This window comes from Buceros rhinoceros, unplaced genomic scaffold (genome assembly GCF_000710305.1).
Source record: "Buceros rhinoceros silvestris isolate BGI_N320 unplaced genomic scaffold, ASM71030v1 scaffold1192, whole genome shotgun sequence".
Lineage (NCBI taxonomy): Eukaryota > Metazoa > Chordata > Aves > Bucerotiformes > Bucerotidae > Buceros > Buceros rhinoceros.
Window position 1 is genome coordinate 18,484 of NW_010399296.1, and position 18,281 is coordinate 36,764.

Consider the following 18,281-nt stretch of genomic DNA (forward strand, 5'->3'; position numbering starts at 1 on the left):
TTACAATCTAGATGTAGCAGGTTTTGAGCACAAATTCTTTTAAGTATCATCATGATTAAAGCTAAAATTGTGTGCTGTTTAAGTCATCTTGTGGTAACTGATGTCTTTTACTCATATTTTACTTGGTATTTCTGAGGGTTTTCTACATTTTCTGTAGTTACAGTTTTGACCTCTTGCCTATGCATGCATGCATTGTTATACACATGCTGTGTATAACAGACATATCAGGAATATTATTTACTCTGTTACATTTTTAACTTTTTTATTTTATTTAATCAATTCTGTATGTATTGTTTTGTTACGTATCATATCTCCGCAATATCATTAACGCCTATGATCATTATGACCTGTAGATCCTGGGAAGACTCTACCGGAAGCTCTGGATTATTGCAAGGTTTGGTTGCAGACAGTAGCAGGAGAAGTAGATGCTAAAAGTGGTATTCCACCTCCTCTTATCACAGTGCAAATTAAAGACTTCCTTAATGGACCAGGTAGGCATCACACTTTAATCTCTATTGGAGTCTGTTTGTAGATACGGGTGCACACATAGATACACACATTAGATCATCAGAAAAATGTTGTTTTCCTCGCTAACGAATGTGACATTTTCCTCCAGCAATTATCCTGAATTAAAATCAAACTTGAGGAATGGTTAGCCCTGCACCAGTCATAGGTTTAAGGGCTAAATATTTATTTTCTTCTGAAGGTAAATTTAGAAATTTTACTCCTCAAGAAGGCTGAGGTTGGCAAATTTCCAATAGAATAACACCTACCTGCTTCTAGCCCTAAAACATTTGAAATTGTATTAGTTACATTTATATAAGCTGTCTTTTAAAATGTTTCCAAAGATTTTTATAAGCCACCTTCTCTTCTCGTTGGAATCTGGATACCCAGCATTGCAAATTCTTATCTAAAGTGTTAATACTGTAACACATAAAAAATGGTGATATTGTGTTTCTTTCATTAACATAGAATATAAGTGGCATAGTATGGAGGTTTGTTAGCATTGACTTAAAATAATATGGCTTCAAGTTTCACTCCTAAAGTGTCAGAAACTCCTGCAAACTGATGTCATCCATTCTCTATTTTGGAAATTATGTATTTATAGCTACATATTTATTACTATGTAGAATATAATTGAGGTTATAGTAAAACTTAGAAAATGTGTTTACACTTACCTGCGCCATCATAATTTTCTCTTATGCATATTTGTTGCAATTGTTGAATTCTGTGATTTTTTTTTTCCAAGGTACTTAAAAATATAGAAATTTAGGTGTTGGAAACACAGGTCATATTGTCTTAGAGTGACGCAGTAATCACGTTCACCTATCAGATCTCAGCATATCAAACTGAACAACCAGAAAATGTATTTACCTGCTAACTATAAATACTGTTGTTGAGTAACTTGAAAATCCATTTTTGCACGCAGGCAGGCAGGAGTCTTAAGGAAATAATATTTGTGTGAACAACCTCATCACTGCCCCTTCTTTGGTTTTTTGTGCTGCCTTAAAAGTGTTATGTTAATTTTGTTGTATTAATCCCTATCTGGCTTCATTAGTAGGACTTTGAACCCCCAGACCCACTGCCGTTTGAACTAAAGGATTAATCAATAATAATAGATTTTTCTCATTCTGGTCATGACCAGCACAAGATGGGTAGAGACACCTGCTATCAGTGGCCTTTATAGATAGCTGACAAAAGCAGAGGAATATCAAGAGACAGGAATTTTGAGTTCCATTAGAAAGCCAAAAGGAAAATGTATTCTCTCTCCAGGCTGCAGTCTTTGGTCTCTGGTGCCAGATTGATTTTCTTTCATCTTTTCTTTTCCCAATCTTTTTTGTTTCTCCACTCCCCACATCTAGCAGATTCCCATATTCCCAGACCCTTTGTCTGCATTACCCTTTTCTCAAGGTTCTCACTGTAGTTTCCTGGAGCACCTTTATATTTAATTTATTACATACCTGAAGGTGTACCCCTGATGCTCTCCTGTCAGTAGGACAGACCTCTAACTAAGCTAGCAAACATGGAAGTTGGTACCAACTTGCCAAGTATATATTAACATATACTTACATGTATTACATATATGTACATATACATATATATTAACAAGGAGCCATTCTTTACAATTCAGTCAGATCCCAAATCAGTGTTACATCTCTCTCCTCTGTGGTATTTGGCTAAACAGGGAACTGAAAAACCATAATTGATGCACCATAAACTTCTGTCTATTTATTCTCTCGAAGCATATAGAACATCAGAGATTTCCTCCAGAATCTCATCTTAGCCAAAAGACACTTTTTTTAATCATCTCTTTGCTGCTAATTAGAGCTATCATTACACATGAGTCAACAGTAATTACTCTGAATTTTAATGAAGTGGTTTGCTGGTGTAATTAAACAAAACAGCTCTGCATGCTTTTGCAGATTTTTCTAACCTCAGCTGTTGCCACTGTGAGAGATCTTCAAGTAAACTATCCTTTATCAAAAAGCCTTCCTCGGGGGCTGGAGGATTCACTGGATGAGTAGTGGAAGGTGCTTTCCACAAGTGATTGCATCAGGACAGCACATGCAAAGGGTTATGAAAGCTTGACAGCTCCTCAGCAGGCTGCTGGAAAAGTTGTTACTAAATCTCCGGAGGGGGAAGAGTCCACTAACCACAGCTTCTTCTAGGGCAAGGTAGCTTGGCCATCAGCAGGCTTGAAGGAAGCATCAACATCACCAGACCCTGACTAAGCTGGCAGTTGTTTATTGAGGACAAGAGCCTCAGCAAAACTCCTGAGAGCTCTTGTGAGGTCACCAGTCAAACGATATTTGTGACAGGAGATGTCACAGTTAATAAATTAAGTAAACGAATGCACCGCCAGAGTACACTTACGTTGTGGGCCCCAAAGGCCTGCTCTTTTTTGGTGAATGTTTGGCAAATAATGCTGCTACTAACTGCTGTATTTTCTGAGGACATACTGTGTGCTTTCACAGAGATTTATATGTGTTTCATAACTGCAGTAATTGAATTGTTAAACGGCGCTGGATGCGCTGGTAGGTGCTCCCTGTTGGGTGGGTGCAGCTGATGCGCTGTTCTGACAAGTCGACACACGTCTGAAAGCTCTGCCTGCGCAGGCAACGTCTGAACGTAGCAGCTGAGGTAACTGCACAGCTTTCTGTATAAGTCTTAAGTGTGCAGAGTTCAGTGGTTTAACTGTAATGTCGTTTTTCTTACAAAATATGTTGCTGGTGTGCTGAGGTTAGATTTCAAATACAATAATATGTTTTATGATGCAAACTACTATGCAAGCAGTTAAAGGAAAAAATCTGCAAGTGGTTCCCAGTGTTTGCTGCATTAGATAAAACCAGTCCTCCTTGTAAATTGTTTGTCAGCTGAAGCAGATAAGTAGATAGTGTTCCATAGAAAAATGGAGTGGTTTCACCACACAGGAAACCAGGTTGTCAGTCCATATTAGCTCGGAGATCAAAAATCTACAGCGAGTAGCTAAACTTGGAAACCACTAATTAAATGAGAATAACAGGATACATTAATGCACTTCTTGCCGCACGAGTTGATTATTTTGTACATTTTTGGCATCTAAAGAAAAATTGTATTTCTTCCAGATTTAAGGTAATAGGATCCTGGGAGAAATAAGCATTGATCATCAGGCCTGTGGGAACAGACCTCAATTTTAACCCCACAGTGTATTAAAGGACTATTCTTTCTTTTTCTACAGCAACTAATTATTTAAATTTTTTTAAATTCCATCCACATCAGTTTATGTGACCTTCTCTCTTTTATATTCAAGCTGTTATGGATTGTACATCTAATTATTGTATAATACATATAAGTGAACCATTTATTGCTTCACCGTTAGATGTGATTATTAGGGGAGGAACAAATGTGACCATCTTATTTTAATAGTTTTTGCAAATGTATTCTCTGAACCCTCTAGAATTTTCTTTGGGTTGTTGGGGTTTTTTTTACATCAATTGTGCTTTCTTAGGTATAAAAGCTGTCTTTCTGATGTATTCTTTCTGCATGCAAATGATACAAAACATGTTTATGAAGAACAGCTTCATAGAAATTGCCTTAAAATACTTACACACACAAAATATGTATGGCTTATACCAAAGTCCTCTTCCCCCAAGACTTCCTTTGGAAGACGTTAGGCTAGGTGTGAAATAGCTGCGGTCCTTCATGCTTTACCTTTCAAAATAATTTCTGCAGAAGAAATTATCCAGATGAACTAAGAAATGCTGTGTTCCACTGAAAGATTAAGTGAGAACTGGAGGACTGGGGTGTTGCTGTTTCCTGCCAGTCCCTCCCTGGCACTGTGGACACTGTGGTGAGGGGCACAGCACTGGATCTAGGGTTATGCATAAAAAGTGACAAACAAAACTGTACCATGGCACTCTCTCCAGATTTTTTTCCCCCATGTTTGCAGAGGCAACAGTTGTATCCATTAGCAAGGTCAGTGGTTTGGAGAAACCTGGAAAATAGCAGCTACCAGAAACCCCCTAGAATAATATCTCCAGCAGGTGATAGATTAGTTGGAACAAATTGGAACCATTGCACTTCAGCAATGCTGGTTTCTTTCAAGCTGTTTTAAAAATGTCGTCATTTTAATACACAGTATCAGCCCTGCGGAACAGTCCACAGCAGGTTAATTTGAATCATATGATGTATCACTGCCCTCAGCTGACATGAGCTTCATTCCATGTGTGAAGCCATAATAAATCCATTCCCAACCGAGGCAAATTCCCTGTGAGAAGGTGAACTAATCCAGGCCTCACACTGGCATGTTAGCCCTCCGTAATTGAAAGCAGGGCCACCTGTTCCCAGCACAGTTAGCCTATAGAGGGAAAATTAGCATTAGATCAGATACTTAATATATTGAAAAATCATTCATACTACTTGCAAGTTCAGCTGCGGGCTGCTTAGCATGACATCATATATAAACCTAGGAATGTGCCCACTTGATCCCAGTTTAACAGTTTTGTTAACCATGGTGTTTGTTAACTTTGAAATGAGAATTTTTTGATTTAATGAGAGCTGACACGTGAGAAGGGGAACTAGCCAGGGTGCAGACTTTTCTAATTAACTCTGGGTCATTTGCAAAACTTTTGAGCTTTCTAGTAGTTTTTTTTTTCCCCTTTGCTCTTTTACAAACAAGTTTTTAAAGCACTGACACTGTAGCCATGAAATTATATTTATTTGATTAAGAGGGCAATGAGAAATATTCCAAACAGGTGTAGCAGCCTGTAGGTACTGCTTTGGTTTTGACACATCCATTGTCTGTAGAGTCAGTGTAATAATGTGTAAAATTATCAAAGTACCTTTCTAAAAGCACTGTCTACAACACTTACTTTAAACTTTGCTTCTTAAATGCTTAAGTACTGAAAAGGAAAACTGCACACCAAAGCCACATGGATAAGTTGGAAAATATTTTCTTGATATCTTTTTCAGTGTATTGGTATTCTTTTAAAACTTATTTCAAACATTTGCTCAATTTTCTGATTTTTTTTTCCATGTATGTCTTTTATATGGATGTATTATTCAGCAGCTAAGCAGGTAATAGAGAGTTAGTATTTATGGTTTCTTTTCTTTTCCACAAACACGTTCCATGACCTGGAACAGTTTATTTCATCTCACTGTATTGTTCTTCAACTTCTCTGACTCTCTGTGAGAGAGTTAATGTTTCCCATAGGGTTTTCCTTACATGGTAGTGCCTCCCAGTGCCCCCATTATAGTTTTTTTTCTTGCCACACTTCTGTAGTGTATTTATTTAGTAGTTGCACAGTTGCTTAATTTCAGTCAACATTCTGTCAATAGCAGTAACCCTCCATCCTTTATTAACAGTATCTTTGGTCTCCTCAAGCTGTGTAGCAATTTATTTTGTTTCAATTGTGACAATTTGTCCTGGTTTGAGTCAGAACAGAACTCATTCTGTTCAGAGATTTTACTTTCCAGCTCAGTCTCTGCTAAGTAACGGCACTTTCTGAAGTTAACAGCACATGTTTGCAGACAGTGTCTGCTCCCAGCAGTGATAACACTTGATGTTCACAGTCACTGCCAGGGACTGGTGTGCAGAAAGGCTCTGGCTTAGACTTGCTCCTGTGCAGACCGAGGTCACTGCTCAATCCTGTGCCACGGTGGGGGTGCAGTAAGGTAGAGGCTGCACCTGTGGGGAGGAGCAGACAGGACAGGTGACCCTACACTGGCCAACAAGGTGTTCCATCCCATAGACGTCATATTGGGTGTAAAGCTGAGGGATCACAAACTCTCTTCTTCAGTGGCCAGTGTCTGAGGAGGACTCTGTCCGTTCTGCCTTTGATCCCAATCTGTGCATCCCTGCATCGAGCTCCTGCATCCAGCTCCTGAATCCAACTCCTGAATCCGGCTCCCATCTGCCGCTGAGTCCAGTGTGGGTCTTCCCCAGCACCTGCACTGCAGCATCAGTGGTGACAGCGATGTGGTTGCCATCAGGGTGATGGGTTCAGTATTGGTACTGTATATATTTGTATATATTTCATTTTATTGTTACTATTTTCTTTAAAGCAGTTTTAGTTTTCCAATCCGTAAGTCTCTCTCCCTCATTCTCTTTCTCTTCCCGTTTGGGAAGGGAGAGGAATTAATAGAGAGCGTGTGTCATTCGTCTAGTGGTTGGCCCAGCCTTAACCCATGACACTATTATAAAAAATTAATAGAATTACATCACACTGAACCTCGTCTGAGATCTCAAACCCAGGCACTGGCTAGATAGAGCTGTTAATGTGTTAGTGTCAGCTTTGTGTAATGTCAATGACGTACTAGGTTGGGGAAGTAGGAGTTGTTACTGCTAGGCATCTCTAAACCTTGACACTGGGGAACACCCAGCATGGCTCAAGCTGATTAAGCTCCCCAAAAGTTGTAGTTTGCCACACTGGCCTTAGAGAGCTGCTTCTGTAGGGCTGCAGCAGACAGATGGCAGTAGGTAGAAATACTGATCAGTGACTACCAGTCTCTTCAGACTAATTGGCATCTGTCTCACAGAAGCAGAATACGAGATGGACTGCAGATGGCCTCTGAAGCCTTGTCTCAAGTTTCGTCCTTCTTTTCACTTGATCCAAATCGGGAATGATGAATTAGAGGATAAAAACAATTCATTTGTATTTCTTCTTGCTTTTCAATTCTTTTAATTTGTCTCTCTTTTGATGCCTGACCAGGGACAATTGAGAACAGTACAGCTAGTCTTTTTCTTTACATGTCTCTCACTTTCCTATTTTTATAAATTTAATTTTTGCAATTCAGCCATTTCCCTGTTACTGAAGGGCCACCCTGACTCCAAATCATAATCAGGGCTCAAGATTACCTTTACCTTCCTCAGATTTCCTCTGTTAGACTCCTTACATCAGGATGGGTGGCTCCCAGAGAAGGAATATTACTGGTGGTAAATGTTTAATGCCTGTTGTCTGTTCCTTTGCTGTATAGGACTAGGAAATTCAATCCTCCTAAGAGTTTAGGGCAAACAGTATTTTTCTTCTATAGCTGTAATATTGGTAAGAAGTTGATTTTACAGCTGCCTTTGGGTACCGGAGAGCAAGACCTGACGTAAAAAGAGCTCTCCTTTTCTATATATTAGCTATGAATAATAGAAGATCCAATGTAGAATGAGAGGAATGAGAAATGAACAAATTCTTGGAAAATGCCATGTTTTTCTCTCCCACAGTTCAACATTTCTCGTAGTCTGTGACAAGATTCGAGTCTTACAAATAAAGCTTATAAATAATTTTCATGGCATTTACTTTCTGGTTTTTCAGATTAAGAGTATACTGTGGTAGTTTGTGAGTCATAGAAATAGTAACCCAGTGTACATTAAGTTATGGCATATATTAGAATAAGCCCACTCGCTTCAGTGAGAGCTGAGATTGACCTAAAGCAGCTTGCTAGGAGTTCTGTTATTTTTGTGTTGCTTATTCATCCTTAGCCCACCAAAGAAAAAGTCCTTTTGAGTAATATCATTACCCAAGTTCACAGAATAAAATTATATCTTCACAGTACAAATCTGAATGTTATGGAGAACAAGGGCAAAGTACTCATAACCCTGAAATTTTTTATCTGAAGCTCTAAGTAATAAAACGACAAAGAAAGAAATTGTTTCAGACAGAAATTTCAGTGTGCTGCTCATAGGTTTTCTTTTATAGATGTTATGATTTTGTTCAAACAGGCCATATTGAATCCATTGGGTTTTTTGTAATGGATTTCAAAATACATGATAGATGTAAGTAATATGATGACTAATGGGTCAAGTGAAGTTGGAACTTTTTAAATGAGAAAATAGCTGGAAACAGTCTTCAGGAAACTATTCCAGTTGATTTTTGGTCCCCCACAAGGTGTACATTAACATAAACTCCGTAGAATCGCCTCTGGGATCTGAATTCCCTCTCTGATTTCATTATTGTAACATGATTCTTTTCCTTTCACTGTTAAGTCATCTCCTGGTGTGGTGGGAGCATATAATAAGTGTCATTTATTTATATTTGTCTAATCTCCTTTTAACTCAATAGTTATGTCATCGTTCTGTTTCCTAGTAGCTGTTCGGAAAGTTATGATGGGTAATTAGAAACTAATAATTGACAGACGTGGATTAACTGGGTAATCTAATGAGATGTAGTGAAGAAATCGAGAGAAAGAAAGAACAATTCAAATTGTACCCTCAAATGCCACGCTGTAATAATATTGCTTTGATAACATCTAGTTCAGACTGATTTAAACATAACTAGAAATAACTCACTTGAACGCAATCTATTTACAAGCACGGTCATTTCTTTACTGTTTATTTGCTGGAAATAGATAACACCTGCCAAAATAAGTTATTGCAATCGTGACTTAAATCTAAAGAAAGCATTGGAGTGTAATTGTGATAGCAGACACTAGAAGGCAATTGAGTGGTTAAAGATGGCTTTTGCCCTGTCCTGAATCTAATGTAATTTTGGACAATTCAAAGAGTTGTTTGAATTATAGGAATCTGTGTTTTCCTACCAGCGCAGAATCTGCACTGTGTTTTGAGTTGTGTTTCCCAAGGTGTTTAAAATAATCTAAAAAGACTGTTACTCTTGGATTTTGCACCCTGAAAATATTACTCCAGCTGCATCTAGATGACCCTTTACATTGTAACATCTCTTTTTAGCCCATTTTGAGTGACTGAAGAAGCTGCTCAACATCTGTCTTCATCAACTGCTATAAATAGCTTTTTGTATTTCATCAGTTTTCACCATTTCTGTCCATCACTTAAATATGTTTTTCTTAGAAGGAAGTTAAAGTTTATTTTACAGTGTTAGGTATAAAGTGTAAAACAGGACAAAGACTAAAAACATGTTGATTGTTCAATTATATTTTTATTTTTTGTGTGTTTTAGTTAAAATGCCAAAGATTGTCCTTACAGAATCTTTCCCCAGTTGTAAAAATAACCTGTGTCAGTATGAGATAGGTAGTTAAAATATTTTCAGTGAAGGTTCCCCCAGTTACGTTTTCTGCAATTACACTTCGCCAACACCTTCTGTTGGAGCTGATTCGATGGATAATAATAGCTTAATACAAACCTTTGTTAAGTTACCAGTCATGACAACGTTTTTCTGTGCGACATGTCATTTCCAAACAGAAAACAGGGAAGACATTTGCATTTTCCTGGTGTTCTAGTGTCCTTTTTGATATTGCTCTTTTGGATGAGTGCAGTGTTTGTGCAAACAAGTGACTAACAGCAGTGATAAAACACAGGCCCTGGACCACAGGTGCCACGCGTGTCTCACCGCTGAGCTTCGCCAGCACCCTGTGTCTGCCCTGGCCTGAGAAAGCCCAAGATAGAACTATTGCTCTCGTATTCATCTTCTTTTACATCTTTTCCAATCAGCATACTCTCTGGCTTTAGCTTGACACCTGTTTTGTCATCTTACGTCTAAGCAGTTTTGGGGTCAAAGGGGCTTTTGTTGTTTTTTCCTCTTCTGGGCTATACTACCATAGGAAAGAACTGGCAATAAAATGTGCCTTTGACAAAGTAGTTAGAAGTGAAAGCTGTCACACCAAGCAGTAAGTGTTCTTTCCTCATTACTAACTTACAAACTTAATTATGTAGCAAAGGCAAGAACATCTGTCTTACTCCTTTATTACTACATCACTAATGGACAAAATTAAGTCGCTATCAGAATTGTTTTAAAAGTGCCCAAATGGTTCAGAAACCCAAATCTTAGTGCGAGTTGGATTTCAAACTTGGGTTACGTTAAAAATGCTGATCATTTGTTTAGTTGGTTTATAGTTTTGGCGTTTGTTTTTTTTTTAACATTTAATTAGAGTAACACGCCTTTCCATTTGAGTATCATAAGTAAATTAATATCATAATGTCACACGGGTTTGTACTTTCTTTGTAAGTCTCCTTTCGCCATTCACAGGGAGGAGAGGACCAATCTTGTGTACAAGAAGGTAGGCGGTCTTGGGGTATTTATTCTTCAGTGCCAAGAACGGTGGAGAGATTTTCAACAGTGTTAGGACATTTTTCTTCCCCTTTTTAATTAAATATATCAGTACATAAGTATTTTGAAAAATCTTCCAAGTTAATCTTGTGTGGGTTTAGATGCCTAAAAATCCTGCTCTCTTCTGAAGTCCAGCTTCCTGGCTTTAACACTTGCCTTTCTACTGGGCCCACATGTTAGCTAGTGTTTTGCCAGTTTCTAGTTCAGTGTGGAAGGCTGTAACACGAGAGAAAGCATTTTCAGAAAATCATTAATTAAAATTGTAAGTTACAATTAAAATAGCCTTTCAGTGTAAACTTCTGTTAGCTGTGGCTTGTGGAGTACTACAGACCTTTTTCTAAGATTGTTTTGGGTTTTTTAATTCAGCTAAATCTTACATGGCCATTAATAAGTTTCTCTTATTGTGAAGAAGTGTTAGTTAGTAGAAAAAGTGCAGAGACTTATCTATTCAGATGCCAAAAACATCTAACTGAAATTTTGAACTCCCAGATATTTGGGGAGGGGGCATGGGGAGGGGTTTGGTGTCAGAAAAGTCCTTTGTTGTATGCCTGGGACTCTCTGAAGTCAAAACCTATCCTGAATAGCAGCCCCAAGCTCTGTCTGCTCCTGCAGCCCTTTACCGTTATTGTCAAAACTTGTCATTTGCTCAAGAGTGGGAGAATCGAGCTCATCAGTTTGCATCAGCATTAAAAGTAGAATGCGATCCTTGAACAGCTTGAAACTAGGTCCTTATTTTGGTGAAAAATTCATTTCACTGTGTAAAACCTTCAACAAACAGCGTCTCCTGTATATGTTTATAATGAAACTTGAAACTAAGTAGTGCTGTTTTCTCTGAACATCTTATCTAGTTTAGCTGAATGCACAGAATTTTAATCATTTTTAGTTCTTGGGGTGAAGCAGTGGGAATAAAAGAGCAAAGGCAAAAGCAAACTTTTCCCCCTGCCCAGGACAGCTGTCTCATTACTGGCTGAAAGCTGAATTTGGAACAAAACATTTCAAAAACTAAGTTAAAGCTGGATTTCTGTAGTGACATGCAATGAACTGACAAAACGCAGATAGCAGCACAGAAATAAATTTCAACCATCATAAAATCCTGCTTCCCTTACTTCCCTGTGAATTAATCTTGGTAATTGCAACGTCACAGCTACTAAAATATCGCTACTGTGATTTCTAAAGATTCTGTGAGACTTTTTAACAGTCTGGGAAGTACCCAAATCCTTTATTAAGAAGAAAAAGAACATTTTAAAAATACTAGATTTTTCCAGTCTCTCTGGAAAACAAAGAAATCTCAACATACCTCAGTTTTTATATTTACTTTTTATTTCACGTTTCATCTTGGAAGTACATTAAAGAAGACTGCGTATTAGCTGTGTAGAAAACAACAGAATACACATGTTATTCACTCATTTAAATGTGTTGAAAATGTTAGCTGTTAGCTTTGGAGTTTAGTCAAATAGTTCTACTGGATGTAAAACTCAAGAGAATGTGAAGTATATTTTCATACTGACACAAAAGAACTAATTTATTTATCTTCCTACACACTCAAATAAAGTGTGTGTCTTTCAGATAGCTGTCGTAATCCCTGGGAAGAAACAAGGACATAAAATCAACATTGTGATATGTTTCTTCCTTTAAAAGTGTATGTAGTGAAGGTTGCTTATAATACTTTTCATGATGTTTTAATTCAGTTTTATTCCTAAAAATAATGTTTCATTATGTTTTACCGTTGATTCGGTCATTTTAATGAAATGTGGTAGAAATAATATTATCTCCACGAAATGCTAGTATTTTTACATTGCTTGAATAATTGCACTACATCTTCTCATATTTCTTCCTCCCCTTCTCTCCTACAGCTGACATAAATGTGGACATATCAAAACCTTTGAAAGCAGATCTCAGTTTTGTCAAACTTGATCAAATAAACCAGTTTCTGAAGAAAATCGTAACCACAAATAATGATGAGCCCAGGAAGGAGGCTGCCTCATCAGCTGGTGCTATTCTGGAGGAGAATGTCACTTCAATAACCAAACACCCCAGTACAAAGGATTTACTACCTGCGGGACACACCAGTGCTGCACAAAAGGCTTCAGTACAAGAAAACTTGTGGCAAGCCCTCTCCTGCTTCCAGAAAATTTCCATTCACACCGTTCAAATGGTTGTTTCGATGGAAACCATCCCACATCCCAGTAAACCTTGTTTGTTAGTCTCTTTATCAAACCTCAGTGGGAGCCTGAATGTTAAAAGTGGACATAAAACTGCAGGTAAGAGTTTTTGAAAGTTGGAAGCGCTACTGATTTGTTCAGGTGGTGGTCTAGCATGAGGCATTGAGGGGAACTCCTCTAGCTAACATAATAAATCCACAGCAGAAATAGCAAATCCTTGATAGACTACATGACCTGAGTTTTCCTTTCAGTGAGGCAGCACCCAAGAGTGCTTAGTTTTGTCGTTAATATCCCCTAGCTTGTAATTGCTAATTTATGACAGGATTCTGGGTGGAATAGTGGTTGCAAGAACCACTGTTCTGGTATTCTGATAACTGAGCACATAAAGGGCAAAATTTTGACAGTTTTCACTCTATAACTGTATTTTCCTGTTAGGACCCTATATTTCTATTTAAAACAATACTCAAATAATTGTTCAAAGTCCTGACGTATGCTACTATGTAAATATTGGGTCACACCTTTATTGTCCTCCAGGCTTATGAAGTTTTAAATTTTTACATGCTTCCTCTGCACAGCTGAGAGTCACCCAGGGAAAACAGGCGCTCCAGCTTCATTACTGCAGAGCTGCAAGAAAACTTTACGCCTTGGGTACAATTAACAGAATACCAGAGACTGATTTAAAATAAAAGCATTATGAGTGTCTTTGTAAATGGTTTTATTAGCCTTTTAATAAAATTAATAAGATGGTACATTTACATCATGTGGAGATGAGCCAGATATAGGTTGTTGGCAGAGTCACTTACAAGGTAAAATGGTCTGCAGCTGAGAGGAACAAGTTGTAGGCCAAGTGAAGTGGTGATTTATTTCTTTTTCATCAGGAGTATTTCTCCTCAGGCCAGCATGTTTCAGTGCTGCTTTATGGTTTTAGAAGTCAAAAATGAAAAATTCAAAGTTCCTAGGACATGAAAGCCTGTGAAAGTGCTAGAGCCTGAAACTCCTGATTTATCCGTAAATAAACAGCAGTGCAGGCAGGAGCAGTGCCTGCATTCACAGGCTTTTCTGATAGAATTGCAACCCTAGCATAGAAAGCACTGCAATGGAGTAAAGGGCCTTTCTAACGTCTTTTAGTTTTCTTTCTGTGTAATAATCCTCTCTCAGCCCATCACTTCCCCTCTATAAATTTATACGTTATCCATCCCATGGTACATTATGGTGTCCACAGCAAGCTTCAATACATCAAAGCCAAGCCCATTCCATTGCTGTACTGTAAAGCAGTTTGGCAAACTCAGCAGCGTGTATCACTTACCCCGGAGTTATTCATCCTCTGAGAAGGAGAGTGTACCTTGCCTTGCACGATAAGTCTCCGAAACATTTGCTATGAAGTTCTCTTTAGGAATTCTTCTGGCAGTCTGAGGCAGCCAATCTTTATTTTTCGTGTCACAGGCTATACGTGAATCCTTCAGTATGTTTGCAGTCTGGCAAGCATTGTTGAGTAAAGCAGTACTGATGCCGAATCTAATGAAAATGGAAATTAGTTATTCTATATGAAGAACTTTCATAACCAGATGATAAATAGACATCAACAGATGTCTTTTCACATTTTTTCCAGTGAAAGTTGCCCTATCTTTGCTTTATAAAAAGGAAAAAGGCGTGTGTATGAGGTTTTGCATAGTATTGTGACAGTGCGATAAATTGTTTGAAGTTTCAAGAGGTGCAAAAGACACACTTTCACAAAACTGATTGAAAGTGTCAAAAAGTCTTCTGGTAAATTTTTTTGGTTTTTATTTAAAATTATTAAGTTGAAATTAAAGTGCTCATAGAAACCAAAGTGGAAATTATAACTTCAGGAGAGAAGATCTATTATTCAGTATTATAATCTTGTGTTAAAAATACTTTAGAAGATTACCATATTACTAACTAGATTTGTTTTATTATTGCAAAGAAATTATCCAAGCTAACTCAGTTAAAAATAAGTGTAGTAGCTGTGTCTTGGAATCAAGGAGTGTTTAAATATGTCAGTTCTGCACTACTCTTCTTTTTACAAAAGGTTTTATAGATATACCTTTGGAGCTGAACAGGGTTAATGTCAGATTTTTTTTTATACAGAATGAAACTAATACACAAATACTTCACTGTGTCTTTGATTTTACAGTCAAATAACTATTGCGACCATCTGCAGCAGCTGCATTTTACGAATTATTTGCTGAAGCAAACTAAGCACAATGACAAAAGTAGTCATCTCAGTTGTACTGTTAAAACAGAGGAAGAAAAAGGAGCATTGCTTGCCTTTTGTACAGTATGGCCATCTGCTGTGCAGATGTTATTATATAGAATGACTTCAGATACAATAATTGTAGAAAATTTTCATTAAAACCTCAACAATTTGCACTTGTTTACTTGAATCTGCATAACTCCCCAGTGAGACAACACAATACACTTGGGGTTTCTTTGGTTCTCACTAGCTTTCTCTTTGATCCTTTGATGTGCTGACTTTAATAAACATAGTTAAAAACACTGTTCAAAAACATCATGGAAAAAAACTACAAAGGAGCAATTACAGCAGTAGAAACTACCTAATCGCTTACTTACGCAAGCTATTTTTAGTGAAATATGGTTTTTTACACATTTTATGTGGCAGTGTTTTATAAACAGTGTAAATGACCCCTTTTCCAGATGAGTTTTAACGTAGGAGTTGAAGCTGGTTTGTAAGAAATCCTATTTGCTAGAAATTATTTAGCAAAAGCCTTGCAAGAATGTTTTGTCGGCATTTTTCCTCCCTTGTGGGGGAAAACAAAAGTGCATGACCTTGTGTAAATCTTTGGGGTTTTTTAGCTGAAAATAAGAAAGAAGCTTGCCATATAACTTCTTTTTTAAATATCGGTTTTCCCTCTCGACTTTAATCATGGATGCTAAAGGCCTTCTGTTTTAATTTTTCTTCTTAATTTCTTATGAATGTAAAAAGTTGTAGCTTCTGAAAAACAGAGGGGCTAATTAGTTGAATTATTTAACTTCTAACAAAATAAATTTTAAGTGTTGAACACTCACATTGCAGTTGGATCAAATTAAAACACCTCTATTTCTACATATCCTGCTGCACTGTTAAACAACCCCAAACCTTTAATGTGTCAAGGGACTTCATTTTTTTGACATTTTTCATGTTGTAATACAACAGTTACTTATAACAACATGGTTACTATTTCTGATAGATAACTTGCATTTTCTTCTGTACTTACAGTGAAATCCTCAGTATTTTGGTTTTAGTAAAGTAATACTATTGTAGAATGATGCAGCATATTGGCAAAAAATCAAACTGAAACAAAATCCCATTTTCAAAAAAAAAAAGAGAATTTTTAAGTTTTCTTTAGAAGAGCCCACCAAAATAATCTTTCTGATATCCTTAAGGGCAAGAGTTTAAGTCATACCGATGTTAAATAATATAATTGTGGCTTAGAGTTACAAGTTAAAACTTGTACCCATTTCATACAGGCAAATAGCATTTAGCTCATTTTTGGCAGCTTATTTGTACTGTTGTCGAAAACACCAAGCTCAAGAACTGTCATTCGACCTGGGTCAGTGATTTTTGTCCTCTGAAGTATGTGGCATCTTCTGAAAGTGGCTAGAGCTCTCGAGTGCCGTGTATGCAGTCAGATTTCAGATTGCTTGGTATCACACTCGAAGTATGTAGCTCACTCCAGAACAGTCATATACCATTAAAGTTGGAATAATTTTTAGCCGCACATATTAGGAAATAGAATGCAATTCTAAACTTACGGCTTTCAGTTAGAGTACATTTGGTCTTGAAATTAGCACTACCTACCTGCAAAGAGAGCGGATGAATGAGAGAAGTTGAGGACTGTACTCTCCCCAGAGTGAAAGACAGCAAGAAGCCTCTAGCCTCTCGGTGGAACCTTGTTTTGCTTTGGCTGGACACAGGAGGGAATTCTTGCTGTTCAGTCTCCGAACTGAGAGAGTTATGGACATAAAATATCCCAAAGATCATAGCCAGAATTCCCCAGTCCTTCGTCCCCTATGCAGAGATGATTACTTTAGCGTATGAATAAGGGAAAAAAGTAAACGCTAGTTGAGCATATAGTAATTGCGAGTATTTTTATTAAACCTGAAAAAAATTACATACTTAGGATACTTTACAGAAATATTAAAAATCAATTGCAGCTATTAATTGGTGTAGAGCAAAGACCAAACTTCATTTTGGAGTTAACTGACTCTTGAGAAAGCTCTGCTAAGGCGTTGTCATAGCCTTTGGATGCTGCAGATAAGCTAGTTAACCCATGGGGAAATAAAACATTAAATTAGATATGACTACCTAAAATAATATGCAGCAGTAACAAGCCATTTACAACACCCAGAAGACCTTTGTTACTTTTAGAAAGAAATATAAACTCTTTCCAACACTTGAACAATAGGAAATTAATTTTTTGTCTGTAAAAGCCAGAGGACAAACTAAATATTTAAATGGCCACAGAGGATTGAGGTGGAAGTGCAGCTTGTAGACAGCTATACAAATCACTAACAAACCTTAATGAATATTGGGTGTGGGCATCAGGGTCCTGTCAGATTTGACACCATGTCCCAAGTAGCTTAAACCCAACACTCAAGAAAAGGTGGAGACCTCATCAAGTCTGTAACATCTGGGATTTTATTTGTCATTTTGGCATACCCTGCAAGCGCAAAAGAAAGAGTAAAAGGGGATTATCCTGACAATGAAATGAGTTACTGAATCTTGTGATAATGAAAAGCAGAAGAATTCTAATTCCTTTCTATAGTCCCTGAGGTGGAGGTGCGTTTATAGTTCTGCAGGAGTATAATGTAGGAGGGAAGAACAGATGGCCAAATAGCCATGAAACAAGACACCACCTAATCCCAGGACTGAGTACCACTATTAATCCTGGTCAGATTCCCTACTGGTACTTTGTAAACAGGGTTCAGAATTGCTACTGATGAACTAGCATGTTAACTCAGGATAAAAAAAAAGAAAAAAAGTTAGCTGTAGATTTTTATTCAAGATGATGTACACTGATTTTGTAGAACTTGAGTTTACAGTTTAAATAACTCGACTTTAAAAAGTAGACTACAAATGAAATTCAATTCTGAACAAGTACAATTGTTTTTGTAATCTCTTCATCTTATTGAGGAAGTAATTGCATATTTTTTGAGACTGGAGTTTTTTCATTATGTGTATCCCAGTGCTATATGTGGCAGTAGTAGGTGATGCAGCATTTTCATGGTAGACAATTCTATAGAATATTTACCCGCATGAGGAAATATTGATAACAGTGAAAGCTGAATGTTTGCTTTGTACATTTTATGCTTTCTGTGCAATTCCTTCAGTTCAGTCTACATTTTGCAGGGTGAGGTACAGAACACAAAGATGAGGCATTATTGCCTGGTCTTAAGGACCACTTCTTTAAGTTGTTTAAATTGTTGACATACTGGCAACACCTTTCTTCTTTTTCCATGACAAGAAAATTTTCTTGGGATGAGATCGCCAGCTTGCTGCCCAAACAAAACTTCCGTAGGAAGCGTAGGTTACTGTGGCCACACGTTTCCATGCTCTGCCTTGTGCTAGCTCTGTTAACTCGAGCAGTGAGTTGAGTCAGGGTACCGATCT

General features: G+C 37.5%; 1 protein-coding gene across 1 annotated transcript in view; it reads left to right on the plus strand.

The window, feature by feature from the left end:
- LOC104489249 (vacuolar protein sorting-associated protein 13B-like) overlaps positions 1–18,281 on the plus strand; it is a 117,898-nt gene that overhangs the window by 10,953 nt on the left and 88,664 nt on the right. The window contains exons 3-4 of the mRNA XM_010131392.1: positions 354–491; positions 12,344–12,751. Of these exons, the coding sequence (XP_010129694.1) occupies positions 354–491; positions 12,344–12,751 (546 nt within the window). The remainder of the gene's footprint in view (positions 1–353; positions 492–12,343; positions 12,752–18,281) is intronic.